Source organism: Nestor notabilis, unplaced genomic scaffold, assembly GCF_000696875.1.
Source record: "Nestor notabilis isolate BGI_N333 unplaced genomic scaffold, ASM69687v1 scaffold3264, whole genome shotgun sequence".
NCBI lineage: Eukaryota > Metazoa > Chordata > Aves > Psittaciformes > Psittacidae > Nestor > Nestor notabilis.
This window is the reverse complement of record NW_009926711.1, coordinates 42068-53047: the sequence shown is the minus strand read 5'-3', so window position 1 is coordinate 53047 and position 10980 is coordinate 42068. Positions and strand designations below refer to the sequence as shown.

At 58.5% G+C, this 10980-nt stretch overlaps 1 protein-coding gene across 1 annotated transcript in view; it reads left to right on the top strand.

Annotated features, from left to right (window-relative positions):
- Window positions 1–211: 211 nt before the first annotated feature.
- Window positions 212–10980, top strand: part of UNC13A (unc-13 homolog A (C. elegans)) — a gene marked incomplete at its 5' end in the record, with an annotated part of 18666 nt that continues 7897 nt past the window's right edge. Inside the window, 22 exon segments of the mRNA XM_010013673.1 lie at window positions 212–283; window positions 649–868; window positions 1099–1326; window positions 1553–1694; window positions 2066–2235; window positions 2659–2774; window positions 2867–3030; window positions 3252–3402; window positions 5342–5410; window positions 5500–5589; window positions 5745–5879; window positions 6208–6341; window positions 6546–6631; window positions 6901–7027; window positions 7112–7208; window positions 7348–7491; window positions 7988–8071; window positions 8345–8422; window positions 8680–8768; window positions 8923–9075; window positions 9237–9360; window positions 10940–10945. Coding sequence (XP_010011975.1) covers window positions 212–283; window positions 649–868; window positions 1099–1326; window positions 1553–1694; window positions 2066–2235; window positions 2659–2774; window positions 2867–3030; window positions 3252–3402; window positions 5342–5410; window positions 5500–5589; window positions 5745–5879; window positions 6208–6341; window positions 6546–6631; window positions 6901–7027; window positions 7112–7208; window positions 7348–7491; window positions 7988–8071; window positions 8345–8422; window positions 8680–8768; window positions 8923–9075; window positions 9237–9360; window positions 10940–10945 — 2679 coding nt within the window.

The following is a 10980-nucleotide window of genomic DNA, read 5'->3' as shown; positions in this document are numbered from 1 at the left end:
CTGCTGAACTGGTTCCAGTCCTGCTGCACAGTGGGTTGGGGGTTTGCAGTGCTGGCAGCACTGGTAGCTGGGCTCTCCCCACTGCCAGCACCCACTGCTGTCTGGGGTGCGGGCCTGTCCCACGTGTTTTATGGCCACTGGGACCCCAAAGGAGGGTGAGAGGGACACCCCATGCTCTGTCAGATCTGGGAATTGTGTTTCTTTCCCACAGTCCCTGGTCCAGTCCAGGAAAGCAGGAATCACATCTGCGCTGGCCTCAAGCACCTTGAACAATGAGGAGCTGGTAGGTGCTGGGGTTAGCTGGGGTGCGGGGTGGTCATGGTGGGAAGGCTGAGCCCTAGGCCAGGGGGGTATGTGCCATACCAGCATCCTCCTCCAGAGATGCCAGAGCAGCCCGGATGCTCATGGCTGCACGGGGGGGTGGGGGTGGCTGGTCCACGCCCTTTTTTGCGTTCTGTGCCATAGCCGCATCCTCGTCCAGAGATGCCAGAGCAGCTGGGATGCTCATGCTTGCACGAGGGGATGGTGGTGCTTGTCCCCTGCCCTGCTTGTGTGTACCAAGTGCAGGGTGTCCTCACTCTGCTGCATGGCTCAGCTGCTATACGTGGCCTGAGCTTTTCTCCCCGTCTCTCTTCTGTCCTCACACAGAAAAACCATGTTTACAAGAAGACCCTGCAAGCCTTAGTGTACCCCATCTCCTGCACAACACCCCACAACTTCGAGGTGTGGACGGCCACCACCCCTACCTACTGCTACGAGTGTGAGGGGCTGCTGTGGGGCATCGCCCGGCAGGGCATGCGCTGTGCCGCGTGCGGCGTCAAGTGCCATGAGAAGTGCCAGGACCTGCTCAACGCTGACTGCCTGCAGAGTAAGGAGCCACTGCCTGCGCCCTCGTCCCTTCTTGCTTTAGAGAGGGAGAGCTGGCCTCCTGCCTTGTGCATGGTGGAAGTGGTGAGCAGGGCAGGTCTGTCCTGGGCAGGGTGTAGACCCTTCCAGGTTTGAATTCATTCATGCACGGTGGGCTTGGGGAGCTCTTGGCTGTCTCCTGGGTGCCGCTTGCCCGTCTCTCCTGTCTCACCCATGGCTGTGCTCTCCCAGGGGCGGCAGAGAAAAGCTCCAAGCATGGAGCAGAGGACCGGACCCAGAATATCATCATGGTGCTCAAGGACCGTATGAAGATCCGGGAGCGCAACAAGCCAGAGATATTTGAGCTGATCCAGGAGGTGTTTGGGGTCACCAAGACCACACACACACAGCAGATGAAGGCAGTGAAGCAGAGTGTCCTGGATGGCACCTCCAAATGGTCAGCCAAGATCAGCATCACAGGTAGGCACCGGTGGCACCAGGCACCATGTGCTGTGGGGGACCATGGGGCTGTCTCCTTGCACAAGGATCCAACCCCCTCCTGCCCCTCATCCTGCAAAGCAGGTTCAGCCCCCGGGGCTGTGCCTGTGAAGGGGATCTCGGTGTGGTGGTGGCACTGACTGCTCTCTCTGTCTGCTCTCTCCACTGTGTGTGCCTTGTGTCGATGGGTGTGCATGCTGTGCTGCAGTTGTTTGTGCCCAGGGCCTGCAAGCAAAGGATAAAACAGGCTCCAGTGACCCATATGTCACTGTCCAGGTTGGAAAGACAAAAAAAAGGACTAAAACTATCTACGGCAATCTCAACCCTGTCTGGGAGGAGAATTTCCATTTGTAAGTTCACCCCTGGCCCCTCCATCCCCCTTCCTGGCCACTCACAGTCATGTCGGGCTGCACTGGCTGTTGACACATCCCTATGGGGTGATGGGGAGTCAGCTGGGGCTTCATCCTGCCCCAGCTGAGGGTGGAGAGGGACTGCTGGGCTCACTAGGAGTGCTGGTTTTGTGCCATGGAGTGTTTGGCTCCTGGCAATGGGGGCTGATCAGGCTGTGTTGGTGGGAGGGTTGGTGCCCCCACATCTGCTCTTTCCCCCAGTTCCTGCCCAGAGCTGGGATGGTCCCTCTTGTTTAGGAAAACAGAGGCTGGGGAGAAGATGGAAAGGTTTCCCTGCTCATCCCAGGGTTTGCCCCTTCTCGCCTCCCCAGCGAGTGCCATAACTCCTCTGACCGCATCAAGGTCCGTGTCTGGGACGAGGACGACGACATCAAGTCCCGTGTCAAGCAGCGCTTCAAGAGGGAGTCCGACGACTTCCTGGGCCAGACGATCATTGAGGTCCGGACCCTGAGTGGGGAGATGGACGTCTGGTACAACCTCGGTAACTAGCTGGGGCCCTGCAGTCTGGGGGCACATGCTGCTGGCCCTGGTGTGAGGGCTATTTCAGCATATTAGCATAGGGTCTGCTGTTAAAAACACTAAATACAGAAAGCCGTTGGGATTAAGTGTTTTTCCAGGGTCATTCTCAGAACCCTTTGCTCAGGAGGTCTGGCCCTCTGCTGAGGGGAAACTGAGGCACAGAGAGACCACATCTCTCTAGTGCCTGGAGATATGGCCAGATCCCTCCCTGCAATGTCTTGGATGCATTGTGCCCTGGACTGACTGCACTTGGAACTGGGCATCACTGGGCCCCGTCCCCAAAGCTCCTTTGTGCTGGGGCTGTCTGCCCCTCTTTTGGGCCAGAAGTGAGCAGAGTTGCTCTGGGAAGCCTGATGTCCTTGTCCCCCTCCCTGTACCCCTGCAGACAAGCGGACAGACAAGTCGGCTGTGTCAGGAGCCATACGGCTGCACATCAGTGTGGAGATCAAAGGCGAGGAGAAGGTGGCTCCCTACCACGTACAGTACACGTGCCTGCATGAGGTGAGCAGCCCACCCCAGCCCAGGGTCTATGGCCCCCACCCCAGCGATACCACCAGCCCTGGGGACCTCATGGGACTTGTTTGTACCTCCAGAACCTGTTCCACTTTGTGACGGATTTGCAAAACAACGGGGTGGTGAAGATCCCTGATGCCAAGGGGGACGACGCCTGGAAGGTGTACTTTGATGAGACAGCGCAGGAGATCGTGGATGAGTTTGCCATGCGCTATGGAGTGGAGTCCATCTACCAGGCCATGACGTGAGTTCCTTGCCCTCCATTCTGCTCTGTCAGCCTGGGGGATGCAGGGGTCACTGTCAGCATCACCCTGCTGCTGTTTGCACCCTGCCACGGGAGCAGAGATGCTGCCCTCGCTCACCCCACACCCCTTCCCCATACTTTCCCGTGCATGCACCCCAAACCCTGCACCTCTTCTTAGGGGCAGCCCCTCCATGGCCCTCACCTTCCCCTTCCCTCTGCAGGCACTTTGCCTGCCTTTCCTCCAAGTACATGTGCCCTGGGGTGCCAGCAGTGATGAGCACCCTGCTTGCCAACATCAATGCCTACTACGCACACACCACAGCGTCCACCAACGTCTCAGCCTCCGACCGCTTTGCTGCTTCCAATTTCGGGGTAAGTCCGATGGTGCGTAAACACTCCTTCCTTCTTCTCTCTCTTCTCTTGGGAGGGGGTGGGGGGCTCAAGGGGCAAAAAGGGCCGTGCAAAACACCCCGCTCCAAAGGGCAGCCAGGCACTGGGGGGGGTCAGCCTCTGCTTGCCCTGAAATTCATTCCACTCCCATTATTCAGGAAGGAAAAGAGCCACCACCTTTCTGGGAGAAGGTCTAAATTTGTTTCCCCCCAAATTGTTATGGTGAAATAGCAGCTGAAGTCCGAGTGGGACTCCGGAGTCTCCAGTGGGACTCCAGTGGGATGCTGGGTGGTGGGAGGGTGAAACCTTGGTGGCAAAACCACAAGCAGGTGGCAAGAAGCCATCCCTGCAGCTTGCTGGGAGTTTTGCACGACCCTGTGCATTTGGGTGTAGCTCAGGACCGCTGCAAACTTGCCTGGCTGTGCCAACACCCATGGGTGCCCAATGGGAGCCTCACGGCCAGACGGGCAAGTCTACCCGGGTGAGGAAGGGCTGAGCTCTCCCCCTGGCTCCCCCATGTCATCCCAGAGGCTGCAGGTCCTTGCTCTGGATGCACAAGGGTCGAGCCAGGATCAGTGCCCAGCCCTGGGTTAGGCAAAGAGCTGGGTAGCCAGGGATACAGCCAGGGTCGAGCGCAGCTCTGGGAGCAGCGGCTTTGGCTCACAGGAGCTGGAGCCCTGTGAGCTGTGCCTCCAGGTCACGCAGGAGGAGGAAACCATACAAGACTCGAAAGAAAAAGCACCTTTTCTGTAACATGGAGGGTTTAAAAAACTTGTTTCTTTCTCTTTTTTTAGAGAGCCTAAGGTTGGGTCCTAAAGTGCCCGGCCATGTCGCTTTAACCCCGAGCACCCGTCGTGTCCAGTTTTAAAGCACTGCAGCCGTTCGGTGGTTGGGACGCACGGTCTTGGCCCAGAGCCTGGCTCTGCCGAAGGTTTGCGGTTGCCAGTGCAGGCTGTGGGCTTGGGGGCGCGGGACTCGCTGCCCCATCCTGTCCCCTTGTCCTCCCCCCCAGCACTCAGGGAGCTGCCCCATGGGGCAGCCTGAGCCAGCACAGCCAGTGCTGCAGGGGGGACCCAGGGCTCTCATGGGAGCCCACAGCGCAGTCCAAAGCCTGCTGCAGCAGAGATGCAAAGTGAAATAAATGCCTCCCGGCAGCATTTTGGGGTAGAATGGTTGCTTTGCCCTCAGCTCTGATGCCTGATCTGCAGCCCAATTTGGGATTTGCATCCTCCTGCCCAGAGCTCCCCGGATGGGAGCTGGGCTGAGCTGAATTAAAGCCACTCAGCCCCAGTGGACATCATCTAACTGGGACAGTTCCCTGCCCACAGTCCCCAACGCATCCTGGTTGGGTGAGTAAGGAGCCCACAGAGGTGTCCGACTCCTAGGGCCATCCTGGCCTTGTGTCAAACCAGCTCAGCCCAGGAGATGGGCAACTGCTGCAAGAGCCCAGCTGCTTTTGCCCTGCCCTTTTTTCCTGATCTCTTTCCACGTGGCCCAGGAGCACCATCCTGCACACCCTCTCCCTGCGCCTGCCCCAGGCTTGGAGGTGTTCAAGTGGACAGGGCAGATAGAAAAGCCTGTCCCCCACCTCTGTCACCAACTGCCAGTGAGAGCAAAGGGGATGTGCAGTGTTGCCTCTTGATCCTGTACCGTGCCTGACACGGCCACATTTGCCCCAGGGGCTGTCGATGACTGCCAGTGAGCCCTGGCCACCAGCGAGGACATGCTCTTCTCTGCAGGCATCCCATGCCCGCCTGCTGGGCTCTCATGAAGGAAGGAGGCAAGGAAGGACAGCAGGAAGGAGAGGGATGAGCCGGGGTGGTGTGGGCCAGGTTCAGAGGAAGCCAGGGGCAGGTGGGAGGAGGGATGGTCCCTGCCACCTTTTCCCCCCCTTACCTGGCTCTGGGGTGTTTCTCTGCAGAAGGAACGTTTCGTCAAACTCCTTGACCAGCTGCACAACTCGTTGCGCATTGACCTGTCCATGTACCGGGTAAGGCACCTGCTGATCCTCAGTTTCAGCTGTTTTCTCCCCCTCTACCCACCCCGCTGAGAGTTTTGTCTTTTCTTCCCCTTTGGCAGAACAATTTCCCTGCCAGCAGCCCTGAACGGCTGCAGGATCTCAAGTCCACAGTGGATTTGCTGACCAGCATCACCTTCTTTCGGATGAAGGTATTGCTGAGGCTGTACTCGCCCCGTTCCCTCAGTGGGGAGCTGACCCTTGCTGGCCCCAGTTCTTTGCGAGGTTGGGGTCCTGTGGTAGCTCCTTGGTGGCTGGCTGGGGCTGTGAGTCTGCCTCCAGCACCACTCTCTCCCCACACACCTAGGTCTAGGAGCTGCAGAGCCCCCCACGAGCCAGCCAGGTAGTGAAGGACTGCGTGAAAGCCTGCCTCAACTCCACCTATGAGTACATCTTCAACAACTGCCATGAGCTGTACAGCCGCGAGTACCAGACGGACCCGGTGCGTGGGGCAGGGGGAGCTGGGATGCACTGGGATGCTGCGGGGGGACCTCATTTCCCCCCCTGACCTCCCCAGCCCCTGCCCTTTTCCTTTGCGATGCTCCTGCTCCCTCTCCAGAGTGCTCAGCCCCATATAAAATGAGGCCCAAGCTTTGGGCAGGGTTTGAGACCCACTGCTGTGGGGCTGAGACTGGGGGCAAACAAGGGGGGCCTACGTGGGGGCCTCCAGGGTGTTCCCAGAGCCCTCCTGCCTCCTTGTTAGCCCCACCACAAAATCAAGCCCCATAGGTGGGCTTACCAGAGCCTCTGCTGTGTCCCCATCACTCCAGACTAAGAAAGGCGAGGTGCCCCCGGAGGAGCAGGGCCCCAGCATCAAAAACCTGGACTTTTGGTCCAAGCTCATCACCCTGATAGTCTCCATTATCGAGGAAGACAAGAATTCCTACACGCCCTGCCTGAACCAGTGAGTAGGTGCCAGGAAAGGGGACCCTGCATTGCACTCGGGGGGATGCCCACGTGGTGGCAATGGTGGCTTTAGTCTTTTGGAAGTGGGTCGTAACATCTATTCTACAGTTGGGGAAACCCAGGCAGGTGGGAGGTATGTGGGGACGTATCTCCAACATGGAGGGGTGGTCCACCCTCTGTCCGCACTTTCCCCTCATCCTAGGTTCCCCCAAGAACTGAATGTGGGGAAGATCAGTGCTGAGGTGATGTGGAACCTCTTCGCTCAGGATATGAAGTATGCGATGGAGGGTGAGTCCCACCACATCTCCCTCTTACCTGGGTAGGAAGCCAGGAACCAGGCAGGAGCTGCACTCTGCTCCCACCTCACCTGTTCCCTGGACAAACCCATTTCACCCCCTCATCAACATGATGCCTAGTTTAAACCCCACCAAGGAGCACTTCCATCTTCACCTCATCACCCTGGCATCCCCACCACTGCCCTTGGGGCAAATGCCCCCCTCCCCAGGTTTGGGGCTTGAAGCAAAACCCCTCCCCATGGCACTGCCTCCCCTGTGCAGAGCACGACAAGCACCGCCTGTGCAAGAGCGCGGATTACATGAACCTGCACTTCAAGGTGAAGTGGCTTTACAACGAGTATGTCACCGAGCTGCCCTCCTTCAAGAGCCGTGTGCCCGAGTACCCTGCGTGAGTGCAGCCCTCGAGGGCAGGGGAGGGGGTGCTTGTGCTCCAGGGGCTGCTGGCCTCACGGGGGTTGGATCTCTCTTCCAGCTGGTTTGAGCCCTTTGTTATCCAGTGGCTGGATGAGAATGAAGAGGTGTCGCGGGATTTCCTGCACGGAGCACTGGAGCGGGACAAGAAGGATGGGGTATGAACAGGACTGTCAGTGGGCACAGGAGCTGCAGCTGGGGTGGGTGAGGGGCTTGTCCCTCAATACCCAGTGTGTCCCAGCCAGGGCCAATGCCTCCCCTCCTGCCTCCTGCTGACACAGCCTCTTGCTCCCCCAGTTCCAGCAGACATCGGAGCACGCGCTCTTCTCTTGCTCCGTGGTGGACGTTTTCTCCCAGCTCAACCAGAGCTTCGAGATCATCAAGAAACTCGAGTGCCCCGACCCCCAGATTGTTGGGCACTACATGCGACGGTTTGCCAAGGTGGGCAGCTGCCAGGCCAGCAGCACCCTTGGGACCCCAGTTCCACCCATGGCGCAGGGCTCCTGGGCTCCCTTTGCCACCTCCCATCCCGCTGTGGGCAGCAGCATATGGGGCAGATTGTGCCACCTCTAACGGTGATGCTCAAGCGAATGTGCCATCAACAGGCCCTGTGGCTCTCACATCTTTGTTAGCACAGGAGATTAGCTAATTAATTAGTTAATTTAATTAATTTAGATTAATTAAATAGCACTGGCTCACTGCAATGTGAGATGGGGTTGGATGTAGGCTTGATGGCTGGTGCTTTTATAGCTGTGTGGGTGAAGTGTTGGATCTGCCTTCTAGGGGCTGAGCTCATACAGCTTCTGGTACATCCATGGGGCCAAAGGGTCTAGGGGTTACAGGGTGTATCCAGGCATTGAGTTGTTTCACTGCTGTGGGGCTCATGGTCTCCCTTTCTCCCTCCTTCCTCCTTGTTCCTGCCCTTGCTTGGCTGCAGACCATCAGCAATGTTCTACTCCAGTATGCTGAGATCATCTCCAAGGATTTTGCTTCATACTGCTCCAAGGAGAAGGAGAAAGTGGTGATGTATCTCCCTTCTGCTTGCTACCTGCCTGGTGCTGCCAGGCAGGACTGTACACATATGGTGACCCCAGCCTCCACCTCAGCTCCAGACCTGGTCCCCATGGAGCAGGTCCTGCCCTTGGTCGCAGTCCCTGAAATGCTGGCAGGCAGAGCCCCATGCCACGACTGCTTCCGTGTACCCCAGTACAGGGTGGGAGGGACTTGGTGTGGTGGGCAGCTGTTCCAGCCACATCTGTTGGTGCTGACTCTCCTCTCCATCTCACCCCTCCAGCCCTGCATCCTGATGAACAACATCCAGCAGCTCCGTGTCCAGCTTGAGAAGATGTTTGAAGCCATGGGTGGGAAGGAGGTGTGTATCGGGGTCTTCAGGAGGGATCCCTATGGTGAGGCTGGATCAGTCCTCTCTCCCCAGAGGCAGACCCTTCCCTGGCTCCACAGTGCTGGGAGAAGACCTCAGTTCCTCACTCCTGTATGGGATCTCACTGTCCCACCATGTCGGATGATGGATGGGGTTCACCCTGCCCAGGGGTGCATTTGCGGTGCAGAGACCCCCCCTGTGGACTGGCTCAGAGGCTCTGATGGTTCTCCAACATGTCCCTCTTTCAGCTGGACACAGAAGCCAGTGATATCCTTAAGGAGCTGCAGGTGAAACTCAACAATGTCCTGGATGAGTTGAGCCGAGTCTTTGCCACCAGGTACGCCCAGGCAAGAGGGTGCAGGCAGTGGGTCAAGGAGAGGTTTGGGGGTCCAGGAGCTGTGGCTGGGGCCAGGCTGGGTACTTTGCTTGGCCAGGGAGGGCCCGGGCATGGCCGTCAGGATGCTGAGCTGCCTGGGTGTTGCGGTCCCCAGTTTCCAGCCGCACATTGAAGAGTGTGTGAAGCAGATGGGTGACATCCTGGGCCAGGTGAAGGGCACTGGCAACGTCCCCGCCAGCACCTGCAGCAGTGTTGCACAGGATGCTGACAACGTCCTGCAGCCCATCATGGACCTCCTGGACAGCAAGTGAGTGTAGGGGCCAATAGGGACACCACCGCACCCCCCCCATTCCTAATGCCCCTGACTCACTCTGGGAGTATGGAGCACCTGCAGGGTCAGGGTGACTGGGAAGGGGGTGGCATCGGGGGTGCCATACTGGGACCTTCAGCCCTGTCCCGTCTCTGCAGCCTGACACTCTTTGCCAAGATCTGTGAGAAGACAGTGCTGAAGCGGGTGCTGAAGGAGCTCTGGAAGCTGGTTATGAACACAATGGAGAAGACCATTGTCCTGCCCCCACTCACTGACCAGACGGTGAGTGACAGGGAAGGGGACCAGGAAGAGGGGACCCTGGAGCTGAGACGGGTGCCTGATTGGGGCCAGTGTGGGACATTGCTGGCCCAGTGCCCTCACTGGCTGCTGGAGGGTTGGGGACTTTGGCAGCCTCCCCAGACTGACTCCCAGCTCATGGCCAGGCAAGGGATGGAGGAGAGAAGGGTCATCCTAGTGCAGCCCAGCACATTCTTGGCTGGCTTTGCCAAAGGGCCTTCCTGCCATCTCCATCATGGCACCAAGAGGGCACTGATCCTTTCCTTTCCACCCTTCCCTCTGAGCTAGGCAGCATCCCATGCCATGCCCATCAGTGCTGGCTGTGAACACGGTCCCTGTGCCAGGAGCTGGATCAGGAGGCTCTCAGAGCGTGGGGAGTTGCCACATCTTGGCTTTGCTGTGGGGCTGGGATTGCCTGGGGAGCAGGGATTGGCTTTGCAGGGATGGGGCTGATGTGGGGATAAGGGGGCATGTCCCTGCAGCAGGACTGAACTGTTCCTTCCTCATAGGCTGAGCAGGTTCTAGGGAAGCTGAGCAAAGCCCTGGTGGTCCCTCCTCAAAGGGAGGTTGCCTGCGGGCTTCAGGTCTCTGTATCACATTGCTGTGTGTATCCTCCCTTGCATGTAGCCATGTACCCTGAAGCTTCCTGGGGAGGCTCCTCACTCAGGGTCAGGCAGGGAATGGTGTCACCGAGGGCTCTGAGCCAACTGTACATTCATCCTTGTCACTCTCAGTTGTTTCTGTCACTGTCACAAAGTTGGACTCAACCTCTTACTTGGAGTCCCTGGAGCCACCATCCACTGTGTCACTTTTCTGGGGCTGTGGGGGCCCTTATGCTGTGTCTGTAAGGGACAGCACATTGGTGACATGTCAGCCCTCAGTGGTACCACCTCACTGGCGCCTTGTCACAGCTCAGAGCCCGGCGCAGGTCAACCCTGCATCACTCCTGGCCAGAGTCACACACCCTTGACCAAAGGTGGCCAAATCTAGCAGGAACGCTGGTGTCACTCCAGTTGCCATCGCAGTCCCTGTCTCTATCCCTTCATGGCCATGTGTGACTATGCCATGTTCTGGAGGCAGTGAGCCCTGTGCTGAGGGTGGAGGATGTGGCATGGGCATGTAGATCTGTGGATTTTCCTGTGGGGAGGCAATCCTTGGAAGGGGCTGGTCCCTATGGCAGGGGACAGCTTGCTCAGGGTGGCTGAGCAGCCTGGTAACTTGGGGCTACGTGTCAGAGCTGAGTGTCCACCAGATCCCTGGAGCTGAGTCCCCCTGGAGCAGAGCCCCTGCCACAGTAAGGATGGACTAGGCAGGTTGGGATGGGGCCACCTTGGGGCTGTGGAGGCCAGTGACACTGGTGGCAGGGAGTTGATGCCGAGTGCTGTGGTACGTCAGATGGTGTATGCCCCCGGCTCTGCTGTTCCTCTTGCCTGGTGGGGATTGGGGGGCAGCCAGGGCTGGTACCCAGCCAGGGGGCAACCAGGGCTGGGGAGGATGGAGGAAGGGGCCGACACTCATGTCACGGTTGTTCTCTCCAATTGCTCCGCTCGCCTCTCAATGGCAGATGATTGTAAGTACGGCCGGCCGCCCCCTGTCTCGCCGTCT